This window comes from Columba livia, chromosome 4, assembly GCF_036013475.1.
Source record: "Columba livia isolate bColLiv1 breed racing homer chromosome 4, bColLiv1.pat.W.v2, whole genome shotgun sequence".
Classification (NCBI taxonomy): Eukaryota; Metazoa; Chordata; class Aves; order Columbiformes; family Columbidae; genus Columba; species Columba livia.
This window is the reverse complement of record NC_088605.1, coordinates 57,894,946-57,913,513: the sequence shown is the minus strand read 5'-3', so window position 1 is coordinate 57,913,513 and position 18,568 is coordinate 57,894,946. Positions and strand designations below refer to the sequence as shown.

Sequence of the window (18,568 nt, the reverse complement as noted above, 5' to 3'; positions counted from 1 at the left end):
AAGCTGAAGAGAACACTGACCAAAAAGCTTGCACCAAATCAATAGACCAGATACAGCTTTGTCAAGGATTAAAAAGGGTGTATATATAGCAGCTCATCTGCCAGCACAGGGTCTACCTCAGATTTAGGGATTTTCTAAAAAGCTCATCAGACTAAGGTGTCTCAGTTCATATACACACCGCAAAGCAGCACCATAACTAAAAGAGGATTTATAGAACCAAATGCACTGTTTCAAAGCCAACAGCTAAGAGATCCCCTTATGTTGTACTGAGAAAAAACACACGTTTCACGCTGCAGACGGCTAGTGAGCTCACTTAATAATCCATACTGATGACTAAGATCCTCTCTGCTTTTAGAAGCACATTAAACATCATTTAGTAGATTAAACATCCTACAAGACCTACCATTTTCAGGGACACACATACAGCACTTTCAGCAACAAAGCTGTGGTTTCTATAAATAAAGGTAACCAGTTCTCTTAAGTAAGGAAACAGACTAAAGTTGTTATCCCTTCAGACTTACTAGCAGATTGAGAATTCTTCCATCTCTAAGTGCTGGCATGCACCATCTTGAAGTTTTTACAGGGTTAAAATACAAATACTTTTGCCTAAAGCAAATAGACAAAAGTAAATAAAAAATAGCTTGTTAAAAATCAATAGCTGTATCAAGTAAGGTCCTTCAGGGACACAGAGGGAAACATGCCTGTATTTAAGGAGGTTCCTACACAAGTAAGTTTTACAGAAATGTAAAAATAACTTTCAGCGGTATATCTTAAAAGGAAGGGCATTTTTCTTGCAACAATTGCCTGTTCTGCCTTCATTGGCATGTGAAAAACTGTTACAGCAGGTGAAAGAAAACACAGCTTTGTTCCTATTGTACATCTTTGCCACATAAGTTACAGGAGAAGGCAGTGTTTGGAGGTTTTCTTAAGCCATTACGTGTGTTAGTAACTTGGATATTTCATAACCTTGGCAGCATCAGGTGTTCTGTACATTGCACCTGGTTCTGTTGAAGTGACAACATAAATCCATCTATATCATACCGAAAATATTACATCTGCACAGCTGTCCTGGAGCAGCAAGGCAGTACCAGCCCAGCTTAAATACTTTAAGTCACCTTTTACAAGTAAATTCTAAGAGCACAGCCCTATCAGTCACTGTGTTTTCCATTCTTTTCCCAAGTTTCTGTAGGAAATGCACTGCCTTTGTTTTTGCAACACAGCTCAGGATTAAATGCCCACTGCATTACTGAATGATTATTTCAGTGACTGCTGGACAGAGACGGGCTGCAAGTGGAGTTACAAGAAGCTCCTTTTCAGTCTTTGGAAGCAGTAAACAGAGGACTGCAATGGTTTCAAATATGAAATCCTTCAGTGCTTGCTTAGTTCTCAATCTGAAAAAAACCTGAGCATCACCTCTTTTGAAATCCTGAATGGAAAAGTATTTAGATAACAAACAAACCAACCAACCGACCCACCAAAACAAAAAAACAAAACCCACAGCACAGTCCCTATCACTGCCATTTTGGACAAGAACTAGAAACGCAGTTTACATACCTTTTTATTTTGCAGCTTTCCTACATCTTAACTAATTGTTTGTAGTTCTGGTGCTGTCTACAAGTGGCTCTGTCAGAGCCAAAACCATACATTTAATGCCATTGCAGCAGTTTCAGATATATAAATTAATTTAGAAAGGAAGTGAAAAGACAAACAGTTATTTTAATTACGGTTTTATACATGACATGCATCTGAAAAGAAATTCTTCATCATGTAGCTATCACTCAAGTTTTCCTGATCAAGGGTGTACAATCTCAAACATGAACAAAAAGGTACCATCACCTACACTAGTATTTACAGAGATATAAAAATATACACCACAGGTAATTTTACAGAGCAACAGAGCTGAGTGAACACCGTGCGCACTGCGCTCTCCGAGTTTGAACAGCTCAACGTCCAAACTGCAAAGGCAACAGGAACGCTGCAGAGATCATTACCAGGGTCAGAAGAAACAGCATCAGAACTCTGACACAGTGTAAAAGTATAAGGCAGAAGCCACTTTCTTCTGAATTGTAGGGAAGAGCAGAGCGTGTGGAGACTCTCCATCTTGCTTTTAGAAGTGGTTCCAGCAAGAAGTTGTACATGCAAAACAGAAATTTGCATCGACAGTGCAACAACAAAAGGAATACTGAACAGTAGCTCAATCATACAAACTTAAAAAACCGTAACGTGTACTTTATGCATCTCTCCTCACAAAACAGCTAGGATTTGTCAGTGCATTAGTGTTAAAGTGGCATTAAAAAAACTTCTGCTATTATAACAGATGCAGAATTATTTTGGAAATGCATAGCATCTACATTTTTATTGTCTTTGTAATTATTCAGTTGGCATAGGCACCATTCTAGTCACACCAGCATGAAGAACTCTTGGTGGAAACAGCCATCCTTATCAATTCATACACAGCTGTTCTTGACTGCTTGTCTTGATTTTGATTTCAACAAATAAATGCTTTTTAAAATTCAAAAATATACCCTATGAATATTAAAAGAACTATATACAACATACCTAAGACACAGGGTTAGCTGGCTGCCATACGTGTAACACACTGAAGAGAAACATTCAAGTTTGACAGATTTTTTTTTGAGATGAAAGGCCTTTGGGTTGGAAGCATATCAAAGACAACAGTGCAGTAGGCTGAGAATTCCTTTAGCTCAGTTCAGAACTAAGGCATTGTATGATAAAATATACATTTATATTTGGTGCAATGTTACCATCACATCAAATGCTATATTTGTCACTAGTAAATGTATATACCCATCTTCACAAACTCAAACCTTTGTGGTGAAAAAACCCAAATTATCAAACACTAAACCTATTTTATTTTCTAATTTGACATTGAGGAAAAAATGCTAAGCCAAACAAACTATAATCCCCACAAAAACATGTGGTAGAAGTTCACATCTTCCTAGTCTTTACTCGCCAAAAGTTAAACATATCCTTGAACTTCACTAAAAAGATTTTAAACTGCTACTTCAAATTACTTTTTGCATTTTAAAATGTTCATTATTCAGTCATTCTATGTTTGATGCCCCCTCTGATTATCTCCCAGTGTTGCCCTTCTCCTGTCACTCCTGTACGGCCTCCCTCGGAAGTTCCGCTGACTCTGGTAGCCGTCATCTCTGCCTCTGCTGGGTGGTCCTTTCCAGGCTTCCTCGTTTCTCTGGAACTGGTATCCTCCCCTGCTAGAATAACCCCACTCCAGTCTGGGCCTTCTGCCTCCTCCGTACGTCTGGTTGTAAAACTGCTTGGATCTCCCACTTCTTAGCATATCAGAAACGTCGCTCTCGTCTTCAGAGCTCTCTTCCCTCGCTCTCTGTGCCCGGCTTTCTGTCTGGAGATTACCAGCGCCCTTGGAATCTCTAACCTTATCGGGCTTCTCCCTACGACCAGGAATAGTATTTTTCAGTTCATTTTGTGGTGGTCCTGCCAAAGGTGGGGGAGCGTTTGGCACCACCGTCTGCCTCTCAGTCCCCTGTATTTGCAGAGGACGATTTTGCTGCCCAGCTGGTTTTTGCTTAGCAGGTGAGGCTGAGGGACAAGTTTGCTCCAAAGGAGGTGCCCTCACTGACGTTTCTTTTGGGGCACAGCCGTCACAGCCTGCACCAGCCACGGGGAACGGCACGGTGTTCGAGCCACTGCTGCTGGCGCTCTTCTGAAGCTGTTCTGCACAGTTTACAACAGGAACTGGAGGGCCGCATTCCTTAGCCACGTACACGTTTGCAGACGTGCCAGCTGTTGCCTCCTTGTCCTCAGGTGACATGACAATGTTAGGTCTTGCTACTGAATTTTCAATGAAACCCTGCACTGGGTAGCCATACCAAAAATGAGGAAAGAAAGGAGGTGCTATTGGAACAGCTCCTAAGAAGTGATTGTGTCCAAAGGCTGGTTGTGGGAACATATTTTTCCCTCTCAGGGACTCCTCATAATTTGCATGAAGAGCTTGCACTGGATTCTCTGATTCCACACAGACCTGTCCTTGACCTTCTGACACCTGAGCCGTCGGTAGAATCAGAGGCAGCGATGGCGACTGACTATCAACCTGTGGAATTTGACCATTGGGTCTGGCCTCACTCGCAACAGGAAAGTGCCTGGTTGTTCGTGCAGTTTCATTTTCGTTCTGAGCTGGCGGAGCCTCCTGGAACCAGGGGTTGTGCGGATACACGGGAAGGGACACGTTTGGGTACATTCTACAAGCGGCTAAATAGGCCTGGTGCAGGGGGTACAAGTAAGAATGGGGTGCCCACATGGGACAGCTGTATGCCTGCAAGACAAGGAAAAGGAAAAAATAAAGGATATTTGATTTTCCAAATGTTCAGACAGACACAGGAACACACAGTTAATTTACAATTTTGAAACAGTAAATTACAGAAAGTTAAGGCAGTGTTATTTACAGTGCCTGCCCTCAGTTCTAATCTAGAACTCCAGGATGATGTTCTCATTTATTTTTTCCTTCCAAATGCAGTTGAAAGAGGTAACAGTTATGACCAGTAAGAAATCTTGGTAACAATTTCTATACAGTTAAACACATGATGCTAATAAGTCAAGATTTAGCTACGCGTTTGGAGATACACATTTCAAATTCATTTTCCAGAATCACAATTATTAATCTGCAATTTGCCCTACTAGTTCACTTTTCAAAGTTCTAAGGGAAAACAACCGAAACAATAAAAAGTCCTACCTATTTTCACTTTAAAAAAAGACAAAGACTACCATGTACCAAGCGTGCATATTTCAGGCCATACAGAACAACCAAATCAGCAGACAGGGTAATGCAGAAAGCAGTTCCCAGGTCTCCCACGCTACCTGGTCACCAGCTGAGCAGCACAACCACCAGAACACAGGACTCTGACCAGCAGGTGGTGCTTTAGCACCAAAATCACAGACCATATCCTAAATAACAGAGTACTAGTAGGAAAGTCCCACATATACATAGCTTTATGCAAAAAACGCTGTTTAAATGTATCGCAGTGGCACTTGATAATGACTTACGGATGTTCTATTAAGCAAAGAGTCTTGTATTGGGTAAACAGTTACCAAATCTAAATTTACTTTGTAAGTTGTGCTCAGCATTCTCTCTTTCCATGCACGAATGCCAAAGAAAAATCATTACTTATGGCCAAAATTACATGGAATAAGCCTGAGAGCTCTCAGCACCTTTTCCAAGGTAGTTTGCCTGACAAAAGGACTAAGAGAAGGTAAAAAAAGGGAACATTTTTATGTGCAGAAGAGAGAAACTAAGCAAACAACTAGTTCTTACCAAGAAATGGAAAATTTTGCCTCTTTAGATGAGCCTCTTCGCCAACCACACTCACAGATTCACATCACACAAACACATCAACCGCTACTATAATTACTTAGAAGGTTAAAAGTAAAATACGGTTGTCCTTAACCTCAGCAGAAAGGATGGAGTCGCAGGTTACTTAAGGGAATGTCCAGAGAGAAAGACATTCTAGGTATTTATATTCCAATGGCCTTGCCAGTAACACAGACATGATCAAAGCTGGGTTTTTTTCTCTGTTACTATACACCGCTTCCGAAAGAATGCGTCTTCAAACTCACAGTGGTTCACCTGTGAATTTGTAAAGCACAATTTCTGTTGACTGTATATAGTCAGAGTCAGAAACCAATAGTTCTCACTATCACTGTTGAGATAAAATTCCTATCTGTTGATTTGAACTGCAATGCGGACCAGTGTTGGGATCCCAGTTAACAGAAGACAAAATAAGAAAGTATTTCAAATTTAAAGATTAAACTGAAGTGTACAGCTGCGCAAACCAAACTTCTGCACTATAAGTACTACCAAATACAAGCAAACTTTATAACAAACAGAAAAATGCAAGTAAGTTTGAAGAGTTACCTTCACACCAAGATTGAAGAAAAATCTGAGAATATTCTTATCTAGGAAAAAAACAAACACAGAAAAAGATCTATGAAGACCTAAAATATTACGCTGCCTCTGATGCAAAAGTTAGTCCCTGCAGTAGTTTCAGTAGAGAAACACAGGTATTAAGTTGATGCCTGCATGTCTTCGATTGATTTGGTTGGGGTTGGGAGTCGGGTTGTTTTGGGGTTTTTGTGGGTTTTAGATATCTTACTCTGAAAACAACAGCAGTTTAAACTTCAGGTTTAACAGTTTGTGGAACTGAATTTCTAGTTTTTAAAGAAAAAATTCAGCAAACCAACGAAGTGCAGTTAGACATGATATGTTCTTTATGAGCATATTCCACATTTATAGTGTGTCAAGATATATTTTCCCAGACCAGTAAGGAAATATTCAACAACTTTCGAAGCTTTTGACTTTAAGAGAAAACATGTTACTGCAAGATGAAGCAGCTTCCCAAAGCACATCCTTCACAGTTGCAAAACCTCACATTACAGTGGGTCACACTAAGAACCATGAAATGGTTGTATCAGATTTCCAGGTGTAACCATTTAAAATAATCACAGTTTTAGCAATGCACACTAAAGCATTACCATTCTATTCAATATTCCTCACCTTAAATAATGGAAAGACAACAATTAGTTCTTTTGCCACAGACTAGCAACAGGACCAAAGGAGGAGAAAAGAAAACTCACTAGGAAAAATGGTATAAAATCCAGACCTTTTTCTAGCTTCTCACCTTTAGGCAAGTCTTCCCCAGTATTGCACAGGGAGTAAGAGGGTGCAACAGCTCTTTCTCCCTTTTCACTGAAAGGGAATCCAGGGTATAGCGGATCCTGATAAGGATTCAGAGTCTGAGGCAAAGGCATTAAGGGCTGGTTAACGGTTTGTATCGACACAGGAACTCCAGCGACTGAAGCAGATGTTACCTGAGCCTGTGATACAACAGAGTCAGGTCCTGTTGCTGGGGCTGGCATCAAAGAAGAAGCAGGTATTTGGGCTGGAATACCTAAGGGAAAAAAACCCCATACATTATAGCTCAACTACATACAATCACAAAAGAAAATTACAGCAGGAAAGTAAGTTTCAAAAGAGAAGAAAAAAATGTTACACAGGAGGAAATTCTTGAGAGTTGTGAAATTACAAAGAAAAGAAGATTGGGCTAAATGCAGGGAATAGTTTCCAGAAAGAGTGAAACAGTTAAGGCTTTCCAGGAATAGCTAAATCCTTTCCACATTTATTTTTAAAATTTTGAATACCAAAAATTGATAGGAAGCGGGAAAAAAAAAGTGGGGAGGGAACTGAAACTTAGACATAAATCTCTGCAGTGCTCATTCTAACTAGTCATTTACGGCCAATTTTTAATCTGAGCTCAGATTATCTGGGCTATATATCTTCTGTCACAGATGTAGTCAAGCATGACAGGATTTTTACTGTAATTAAAGTATCATGTGAACATAATATGCCGACTTGAAAGCTAGTTCTTTTTCAAAAAAAAAAACAACCCCAAAACAGTAGGATAAAATACAGCACCTGATCTAATGAGCAATATGGAACATAAACTAATGCCATGTAATGGAAGACAGGTACAGTGCAGAAAAAACATTACGCTCGTTTTGCAGCTCAGGTCCAAATGAATCTCATTAATTCCAGACCCAAGCTGAGTCCTTGGTGAATCAAAGAGCTTATTACATGGGACACAGAGCACAAACACATGTCAAGCTTCAGTATGCTGACAGTGTGTTTTACCTTAAGCAGATCTTCAGAATAAACCCCCTCAAAACTCAAAGCTTTCCCACTCAGGAGAAAAACAGAGATTTGAGTACACACCCCTCTTCCACCTCCTAGTAGGGAGTAAAGAAAACTGAACGTATGAGCAAAGATCTACTAGAACTCTCACTAGCTTTCAGCTGTGAGAAACTACATTCCTACAAATTACTGCCTTAGGAATGTGCAGTTACATGAAACTGTGTCTCCTGGAGGCATCTTCAGTTTAGGAAGACAAAGTATTTTGCAGGGTTAGTAGTTTGATTTACATTAATATTTCTTCAAACCTGCTGGTCCATAGGTTGTTGGCTCACTTGGCCAAGCTGGCACAATGGCTGGTACAGAAGGCACTGTTGGAGATAAATGCACCTCAGAAAAGACCGGTGAGGGTGTTGGAGTTATGCTTGGTAAGCATTCTGTCAGGTTCTGTAAAAACAAAGAGATCATGTAAAATTATTTCACATCGCCACTGTTGGTGACTCCTAACATGTTTGTCTTCTACCAAAGTGGGCCTGATGACTCAGTGTTGTCCAGACTACCACCGCAGCAAAATAGCAACTAGTAAGAAATCAGGCTGTGTACGTAAGAGAAGTCTGAGATACATCACATCACTGGGTAAAGAACTCTGCACTGAGCTCTACCCAGACTGTGCCTGTACCACAAACAGCCATCAGTGCTACAACCACCTCCACAGACATTTAATTTAGTTTCTCGTACCCAAAAGAAAAGCCACCCTCAAACGACTACAAATTACCTTTGCTTTTTCAGGCTTCTCCAAGGTTAAGAATTTAAAGTTAAAAGCATGGTTATCTTAGAAAGATACGAAATAACCTTATATATTTTATATATATATTTTTATATATATATATATTTTATATACTTATACATTCTTTATTTTGGACCTAACAGATTCCTAACTATAAGTATTAAATTCTACCATTATCACCATTGAAATGACTATATAATTTAAAGCCATAATGCACACATGGCTGTGAAGAGGCTGCTCCTTCTCCGAAGTCTCCTGACTGGAAAGCTTTGAAATCAAACAAACATTTCTTACTTGCTCAGCAAGAATCGGAGAATCTGTTTTCACTTGTTCCAAAGGAGACGAAGCTTTTGGATGACTCTCATCTTGACTATTCTTCTAAAGCAAAGTCAGAAACAACAGATACAGTTAGTCTAGTAGTGTGATTTACTTTTCAAAGAGGCATTCACAGATAGTAAACCGCACTACATACAAAGTAGGCTAAGCACCCAACCACTGTTACGCTAGCGTAACATTTTGCTCATTGAAAGGACAGCAATCATTAAAAGGCAACAAGAGGCCACAAATCTTCACTGAACTTCAGAGATGACGGTCTGTTAGCACAGTCACTATTAGTAAACAGCAAATCTGTGGTCCCACTATAATGAAAGTACAGACTGTACTAAGCAATTGCAAATTCAGATTCGTAAGTGCTCTTGCCAGCCCAGATTTGAGAACTCAGATTGCAGAGGAAGTATGGGTTACAAGAGCTCAGGAAAGCTGACAGCAATACAAGCTTCTAATCTTAGAGGTATTTCACTAAAAGCTGTAAAGCAGCAGTAGCAATAACCACAGCTCTCAAGGCAGCTATTTCTCTGCTAACCATGTATCAGAGAAGCATTAAAAAAAAAAGTATTTTCTTTAAAATTACCTCAGATGAATTTGGCTCAAGCTTCTGATTCGCGTGGACCTGTCTGGAGTTTGACTCTGTAACACCAAGACATAACGTAGTAAATGAACTATTATACCATTTATAGCTATCACAATTTAAGCCAGTTAAATCCTCAAAACAAAATTACCTCAGCACATATTACTACAGAAAACTTAAACTACTCCTTTTATCAAAGATCAAAGCATCCTAAAATTAACAGTTGTTAGGGCAGTAACAGAGCAGCTACTTCAACCTGAGTTTTCAAAGCTTTACAAGAGTTCCTCACTCATGTTTTTAACAGTTTTGGTGACAGCTTGAGGGAAGTAGGAAAGAAATGTAGTTGGCTCTTTAAACAAATAAATACCCCCTAGTGAAAAAGAAGTAAGTTTGTACTTCCATTAAAGTGAAAATGTTCTGATCTGCATTTCCATATCCAAGTGTTAAGATAACAGAAGCATAAATCTCATCTATCTTTGACTGAGTAACAGACAGATCAGTTCAGGAGGTTTCTATGGTTCAAAAGATCCGGAAAGTTTTGAGACTGATGCAGAAAGTTTAACTTCTCAGGAGCAAGCAAACACTTGGCAAGGGAAGAGGGTATTGAAAAACAGTCACAACAAACTTCACATGATAAGATCCATACAAGTTCTGCACATTCAGTTTATATTAGAATCTGGTTATTACTGCTTATCAAATTCATGCACATAAGTTTAACACTAGCCACTAAATAGATATGTACTTTTAAAAAGCTTAGTATATGCACCATCACAAGTAGACAGCAATGTAAATTAAAACTATTGATTATGAGAATTACTGCCAATTCCCCAAGCACCAATAGCAATCTCAAAATACTCAGAAATAAGCACGGCTATTCTCAAAGGATTTTTCACCTAGTTTCAGAAGTGGCAACGCAATCCAGAGCGTTACAAAAAAAACCTAGAGAAAGCACTTGAGCAAAATCTATCATGACACCGTATTGAAGAGCTTTCTCATAATGAATATTGCTTTTGCCATTGCTGACGAAACAAGTTTTCAAATGAAACAGGTTTTCAGACGTTTGGAGAATGAAAAATAGGTAACAACAGTCCTTCTGAGACCATTCAAGAAAGCATTACATGTTGTAGAAGGGACCCAGGAGGACGAATACCGCAAAGACACAACAGCAATGCCTCTGATGTTGCCAGAGATAAGGGAACAAAAAAAAAAAAATTAAAAAAAAAAATATCAAGGGAGGGAACAGCCTTCTAAGAGGAGGCTAAAGAGTCTGAATTTTATTTAGTCAAAAAAAAAATAAAGGCAGAAACTAAGACCATATTCAATGTTTAGACATGGCAAAGCTGACAGGACAAAAAATAATAATAAAAAAAAATATGAGTTGTATGTGGCAAAGATTTCCTAACTACCTCCCGACAGCCACAGCTTTCACTTATTACTGCCATACTTCACTTCCTCACAGAAGAGGAAAAGCTTCGACTCAATGAAAAGAAGCTGAAGAGTGTTATAACAGATTAGGAGGAGGGAGGAAAAAAAATGTGACAGGTCTTTGTAGTGTAAACAGGGGGAGTTTGTCAGCTCTTCTGTACATCATCTTCTCCCCTCTTTATGTACATTGTGTGCTAATTCTGAACCATGCCACACTGAATACTCTTAACTGATTGCAGTAAGAGCTTTTAATACTCTTCCCACGGGCACCTTCAGCCACACTCCCCAAAATTTCAACAGGATCTAATTAAAGGTGGCTCTAACAGTCTTTTAATTTCTCTCGTTCCTATTCATGACAAAAATCCCAGCAAGAAGCCTGCTCTCTCAGCCACAGTCACAAAGCTGAAAAACATGTACTTTCTTCCCTAACCTTTGCTACCTTGAGTTTGGCACTATTACTCATGATAATTTTCTCCTTGTTGCCTAAACAGATGCCCCATTTTGAACAAATTCTGAGGCTGATAATAAACACAAGCAAACAAAACAAAAAAAAACCCACACTGTGATCTAAAAGCATTGTTACCTTTATCCTTCTGCTCTTCCACCTCTGCTGTCCACTTGCTGTTTCTTCTCTCAGTATTTGAGAACTTTGTATGGTTTAAATTATCCACAGTCTGCGTAGCAGCCTGACAGACTGATTGGTTCTAAAGAAGTTTAAAGAAGAAGAAGTGTGAATTTATATAAGTAGTCTGATGACACTTTGTCATCATCTGATACAATACTACTATGCCCTCACACCATATAATGCTTATCCCCATGGCAAGCAGAAAGGTGGGGTGGGCAAAGCAATCTTGATCAGTACCATTCATATTTATCCACTCTTTCATTCACTGCTGAATTTTACAAAGTGTCCTTTAAAAGCATTCATGTAACTAGTTTATATGACAAAAACCCCTGCTTCACTCAGACAATATGTGCTTTAAAGTCACCTTCTCGTCCTGCAGGTGAGCAAATATAGCAACTGTTAACCACAGCTCAGAGATGGAGCAAGTGACCTCTTTCCCTTCAGCTCCAGTCTTAGTCCGCTCTTCGCGGAGCATAAGACCTGTACATTTCTTCTCGATTACACCAGTATAACTAATTACTGCTCAAGAACTGAAAGATACAGCACAGGAAGTCACTTCCATAAAGCAAGAGACTTAAGGCCCATCTTTCACCTACTCCTTCTTCCCAGCCTGGTTCTTGGTTCTGTTTGCCCTATGATTTAAACACAAAAAGCCCCAAGGGTCTCTGGAATAAACCTATGTAGACAGCAGCTCTCTGCTCACAGGATCTGCTCAGTCCCTGGATGTTCCGAGACCTCAATCCACTTTCTTTAAAAATTGCATCAATAAAATAATCTCTCAAAATCGAAAGGCTACATTGTTCCCTCAGACATAGACAAGTCTCCACCCTTAAGTTTGATCACACCACACGAGAAAAAGACAACACGCGAGTAACTGTAGGGGAGAGCAAGGCCTTCCAGAGAGGGGGGAATGTGAAGAAAGAAGCCCAAGACTTTGGAAGCTTGTGTCCCTACCATGTTTACATGCCTAAAAAAATGTGTATAATGGACATCAATTATTCCCAGGGGAAACCACTAGGTATGTGCCTTATCTTGAACATACATAGCATTGTTGTTTTACATATTTCTACACAGAAAGAGAGTGTGAACAAAAGACCCTTTGAATTGTATTGTAATGCAAGGACAGCAAAGCAACAATTGCTAATTAACGGTCCATGAGCAAGTACAAAAAATGCACTATTAATTACAATTAATAAAAACATACATTGGAAAGAGCGGGAAAAGCTTGTTCATCTCTCTGCTGGATCTCATAAAGTGACCGAGATTCTTCTATAGCCTCTTTCTCCCTGCGTTCCTCAGGAGACAGGCCAAAGTAGTTACAATCTCTGCTGCCATAGTTCAGATCCTCAGTTCTCTCCCGGTCTGATTTTCTGTAAAGGAAAAAATGAAATGGGATCATTGATAAAGAAATTCAATTATCACCAGTATCAAATGCAATACAAACTCATGGTTCAGAAGGAAGAAAGATTATAAGTATCTAGCACTGCCTATGTGATTCCACATATACCAGATCCCTTTCTGCCTACAGCAACTTACCCATGCACATAAAATTTAAGAAGGAGAAATAATGGATTTTGTCCATGATTTATTCAGTTCAATACAATTTTGAAAGACTCTATAACAAATGGTAATTTTAAAACCATAGTTAAAAAATACTAATTCCTACATCAAGTGATCTAATCCATTTGTGTGCCAACTGAGAACTGACCACCATCCTATCTACAAAGACGCAAGAGAAAGTTGAGGAAGAGGATTTCTCTAAATACAACAACATAAAGGAAAACGTATTATAATTTCCTATTTCTGAAGCATCACTACACAAAATTAACACCACTGTTTGAGCTTTATGAATTACTTTTCAGGATACTCATGTATTTAGGTTAAAGGGGAAAGAAAAAGGCCCTTAAAATGTTGCATTTGGCAGTCTTCAAAGACACCCTGGCCCAAGTTATTCCACAAGGAGTTACAATATAAAAGATTGACAGAATAGACCATGAAGAGCTTGGTTATGTATCCAAGTACAGAATAGTCTTTTAGACAGGACAGAAGAAGAGTGGCAATGATGAAAACAGAAACTGCTGCAGCAGCACAACAAATCAAGAAATCACTAAGAAATAATTCAGGCAAAATGCTGTTCCCATAATCCAAGTGATCAGCCATAACATGAAGCAGCCCTCTAAGGCAGGCTCTGCAGAAGCTGAGGGAAGATCTCAGCCATGCGCAAGAAGCACTACTTGAAATACTACTTCAGCCCCAATCAGAAAAAAGAGCAGCAACATCCGCTTTCCAAGAAGAAACTGCAGTTTGCGCAGAGTCCTTCCAAGGGAGATGCTGCCATGCAGGAAAAAAAAAAAAAGTGGGAGCTCATGATAACAGCAATTTTGAAAAAGGTTTTAAACACTTTTTTTTCTTGTACTTGTGTGTATTTTTATGGACTTGGAACCCTTCTTAAAAATCCGATGGCAACACATTTCAAAAGAGCATGCTGGAAGCATCTGAAGCAGGTGCCCAAGGCTCCAAGAATCTCAGCTAGAGTTCAAGATAAGGAAGATGTTTTACCGCTTTACCTTACAGTCTGGGAAGGATTTCTGCCTGGAGCTTTTTGCTCAGTTGAGGTCTGATGAGGTTGGGCTCCAGAAGATAAGAACTGATGCTGCCTGGTTCCCACCGTATGCTGAAGTCGAGGAGGTAGTGCTGACTGGGGTTTTATTGACTTGCTCTGATTCTTTGGCCCTCTGCAATCAGCATCTGAGATAAACATGTGAAAACAGATTTTTATTTTTTTTTTTTAATTATTTTCTAAGCTCTCTGGGACAAAACATCTGACAATAAAAGATTCTGCCACACAAAGACAGGTACAATCCTACCAGGCTGAGCATTCTGCCCCCATGTTGGGAAATACTTTTTTATCTTCTTCCCTGGCACAGTGTTCCAGCCCTCCATAGGAGAGGCCTGTGGAAGAGGTTTAAGGCTCTTCAGTGAGACAGCATGCCTACAAAACAAGGAACGACAGAGGGAAAAATGTCTTAAAGACCAGACTGGGGCTTGCATTAATTAATACCACATGTTTACTAAGACTGATGCATCTTTCCATTTTTGAGAACATGACATTCAAAGTCCTTTGTTCTTTATGATTACACGCAAGCAGTGTGTAGAACAAACCTTTTTTTTTTTTTTTTTTTTTTTTACAACAAAACAAAACTCTGTGATAAGTCGATGCAAATTTAGCCAATAAAAAATGATAAGCCATTTCTGAAGTATTATAATGTCTTCAGGGCAGAGATAAAAGGAGAATGATCAGAAAAGGCAATATACTCAACAGGTAAGTTTATGACAAACACTGCAATAGATAGATGTCAAGATTGAAAAACACTATATCTCAGAGGAATTATTGCATTTTAATTGAGGACGCTGTAGGATGTCCAAGCAACTGTTCACATTGTTTGAAAGGAAGACATTAAACTCTAGAATATACAGTTCTAATCAGGTTAAATCTCAGTTTTCAAAGGGAACAAACTGCAGGGCAATACTAAGATCTTGCCTTCCCCCCCCGCCCCAGATGAAGATTGCATGACATTAATGGGCATCTTTCTTCTTCCCTCATTTACCTTGACTGGAACTGTTTCCTTTTCCCAAATTGCACTCAACTGTGGGATTTTTTTGCCCCAGAAGAGTTCTAGAACTTACAGCAGAGCTCAAGAAAATGTCTCAAAAAAACCCAAACCAAAACCAAACCCGCACAAACAAGAAAACCACACACACACACCACCACTACCCACACACATACAAAAAAATTCATCCGCCAGAAAAGAAACAGCCGCCAACCAACAACACTCAGAAAAACCTGCAACCCCCAACAATAATTTTAAACAGTTTTATTAAACAGCGTGCACAGAGATAGGGCAAAGATGACACTGATCTGAACAGCAGCTTTGCACTCTGAATGAAATCAGCAGAGCTACCCAACCAGAGAAGCCAGATGCTTTGACAGGCCTTTTACTATGAAAAGCTTGTCACAAATTTAGCATCTAATTATTAAGCACAACAAGCGACACTTAATTGGGATGGTGTCAATCTGTTTAGGATTGAATCTTGTACAGAAAAAAAAGAATTCTAATACTAATGTACTGCTATACTCTGCAATTAGTATCAGTACTATAATATATAGCACAAGAAAAAAAACTCTGAAGTGAGAATGAAGTGCAGAACCCCTTTTTCCTTTCTATTTAATATATTGGTTTTGTAACAATTTTCTAGAAATTATCTCTGAATTCAAGTAATGCTGCCATCACCAAAGTTCAGGTTGGCATTCTTTTCCAAGAGAGGCTGAAACACTTACTTTGCTCCAAGCTCTTCTACAAATACAACAACTGGCCCATTCTCTGAACAAACTTCTTGAATATGGGCATTATAAAATTTTCCATTATGGTCTAAGCGCACCTAAGGAAAAAGAAAGAAAAAAGGTGCATTAGCTTCAAAGAAGACAATGAGAGGACGTAACTCTTGAAAATTATCAGCAATGTTAAAAATAGAACTTTTAATCTAGGCAACAGAAGACCTGAGGGATCAACACCACATAATTCAGTAAATGGATCAAAAGCAAACTTTCAACCCATATTGCTTCTTCAGAAATAAACAACAGAACTACTTAAAAAAAAAAACCAAATATAAACCAAACTACAGAAAGCTTGCCAGGTAACACTACTTAATGAAACAAGGCTTTCAAAACTACATGAGAAAGTTAGAAGTAATCAGGGTATCGTGGCTTTTCAGCTTTACTGAAAACACCTTCTTTTAGAATAATTCCCAAAGCTTTTCCGTGTTAAAATCCATGTAAAGAAGAGAAAAATTCATTACCAACTTCAGTGAAATTTATTTTCATTAAGAACATAAAGAACACCAATTATTTGTCAAGTTATTCTTCTGAAAGTTTGGTTGTTTTTTTAAAAACAACCAAAACAAGTTGTTCAGACATGATCACAGCTTTACTTATCCAACTGACATTCTATGTTCTCAAAATTCTTCTGTTAAATATAAAATAAACTTCATAACCTTCAGCCACAACATTTCACTTTCCAGTTGTATTAATTTGGTCAACTCCACTTTTCACTATAATTTCATTTTCCCTTCCCATGTTTTTACCTTCCCATATATTTACCGTCTTGCCATGTACATACAAAATTTGACCGAGACAGTATGTTAATTACAGGAGTTTTTTTTCTACTGATAATACTCACACCCTTTAGTAAATAATACACAAGACAGCCTTAAGGTCTTACAAATACAAAAATTTAAGCCTGTACTATCAAGTAATAAATAATCAACTTCAAATTAGGGTTTTTATTTGTTATGGGGGAGTTTGGGGGACTTGTGGGGGTAGGTTTGTTTTGTTGTGAGTTTTGTTGTTTGTTTTTAAAGTCTAGAGAGTGGGTTTTCCTGCAATTTATTCACTATGCTTCATTCTATTACACAAATAAAAAAGTGCAAACTGAAGGAGCCCCCGTGCTACATGATAAACCTAACTGAATATTTTCACATCAATATCAATAATTAACAAACGGTCAAACATCTTCGAAAGATCCATATTTAGCTAAGTACCAGGAGATTAATCTAAGCTTTGAGTACTATGGAATTTAATGGCAAATCTTACTACTTCTTAAGCAGCAATATGCAACTACAAATTTTAAAATAATTTAGAGAGCAACTGTTTAACACACTTTGAATGCTTCAATAGGAAGAATCACACAAAACTTCAGGAGCTTCAGGAACTGTAGTAACTAAAGCGAGCTTTCAATTACTTGAAAGTAATGAGATTAGAACAAAGCCAATTTACAAACAGTAATCATGGACTTGAGAGTTAAACATAAATACATGGAACTATGATGTTGGTTTTGGTCCCTCCAGAGAAAAACCTACATAACAGAAAACACTAAAATTTCATTCTTAACCAACCAACAGAACCAAGTAAACTGCCCTAAATGCATCTACTTCTTACACAGAGGTGAGCACTCTACACCAGCGAGCAAGAACCCACCAGGCAGGCAAGCCCTCACAAACTTACTTGCACACTTAAGGTCCACAGTCACCTTATTAAATATACTCCTGAAATTAACCTTGTGACTTTTTAATGAAGTATAATTGCACTGAATGTATGTTCTATTATGTGTCTCTGACCCTCCATGTAGGTTGTATGTCATGAACACTGCCAGCAATTACATAACAAGCATATGCACAGTTGAAAACACAAGCAAACAATATTTAGAATAATTATATTCATATTTATTATTGCTATATATTAATAATTATATATCAAAATAGCTAACAAAGACGGAAAACTGGCATCTTGGGCAAAACGTTAACATCCAATAAACTATAATACTACTTACTTTACATTTATCTCCAACTGAGTATTGCATGCCAGCAGCAATAGAAAAATCTTGTTTTTGCTGATCTGCAAATAGATTAGCAGTAATATACTGTTAGTCTAAACACACCAGAAGAGTTACTTTCTTGATGCAGTAAACATGCAAACCAGCAGTTCAGGCCTTTAATCTGCAGACGGACCCTTATGAAGATGAGCACTGCCTAAACCCAAAAGGCCATTTGCATCATGGTCTTTTAAGAGGGCTCCACTTTCCACATCAGCTTGCAAAAGTTGGAACTCTGAAGTATTCAGTTACTTACCCCATTTGGATTGGAGCCAAACATCATATTCAACATTTCTGTATACTGATGGATTGAGCGATTGAAGAACTTTTTTAGGCAAGTCCAACAAGGTAGGATTCCCATTGCTCTTAAGGTGCTGTGTGAAACAGAACAAAGTGCTAAATGGTCAATGACACAAAGATTTAAGATTTACAGTTTTCCATTTTTCAATCATAGCACTCAAGATTTAAACTGAAAAATAAAGAAGCTGAAAATACATAATTTAATTATTTTGTCAAAACTCTTTATCTTAACCATACTGAAACATAATTAATAAATAAGCAGCATTAAAAAGGACATTATCCATCTTTTGGCACATCAGAAGCAAGTATTACTTTTCAAAGAAATAGGCAGTTTTTAAGAAACTACATGTTAAGAAAACTGGAGACTCAAGATTCTCTCATGAACAGTAAACACTGAAAAATATAGCAGAGTTCA

General features: G+C 38.4%; 1 protein-coding gene across 5 annotated transcripts in view; it reads right to left on the bottom strand.

Moving 5' to 3' along the window:
* Positions 1-1,696: 1,696 nt before the first annotated feature.
* Positions 1,697-18,568, bottom strand: part of OTUD4 (OTU deubiquitinase 4) — a 31,694-nt gene continuing 14,822 nt past the window's right edge. For 3 of the 5 annotated variants that reach the window (XM_065061931.1, XM_065061932.1, XM_021284047.2), the window contains exons 10-22: positions 18,110-18,227; positions 17,812-17,876; positions 15,765-15,865; positions 14,293-14,417; positions 13,993-14,173; positions 12,630-12,795; positions 11,384-11,504; positions 9,379-9,434; positions 8,763-8,846; positions 7,990-8,128; positions 6,675-6,944; positions 5,912-5,952; positions 1,697-4,315 (exon numbers count right to left, since the gene is read on the bottom strand). In XM_065061931.1, coding sequence (XP_064918003.1) covers positions 3,071-4,315; positions 5,912-5,952; positions 6,675-6,944; positions 7,990-8,128; positions 8,763-8,846; positions 9,379-9,434; positions 11,384-11,504; positions 12,630-12,795; positions 13,993-14,173; positions 14,293-14,417; positions 15,765-15,865; positions 17,812-17,876; positions 18,110-18,227 — 2,712 coding nt within the window. In that variant the 3' untranslated portion in view covers positions 1,697-3,070. The remainder of the gene's footprint in view (positions 4,316-5,911; positions 5,953-6,674; positions 6,945-7,989; positions 8,129-8,762; positions 8,847-9,378; positions 9,435-11,383; positions 11,505-12,629; positions 12,796-13,992; positions 14,174-14,292; positions 14,418-15,764; positions 15,866-17,811; positions 17,877-18,109; positions 18,228-18,568) is intronic. The other 2 variants (XM_065061934.1, XM_065061933.1) reach the window with 2 other exon arrangements.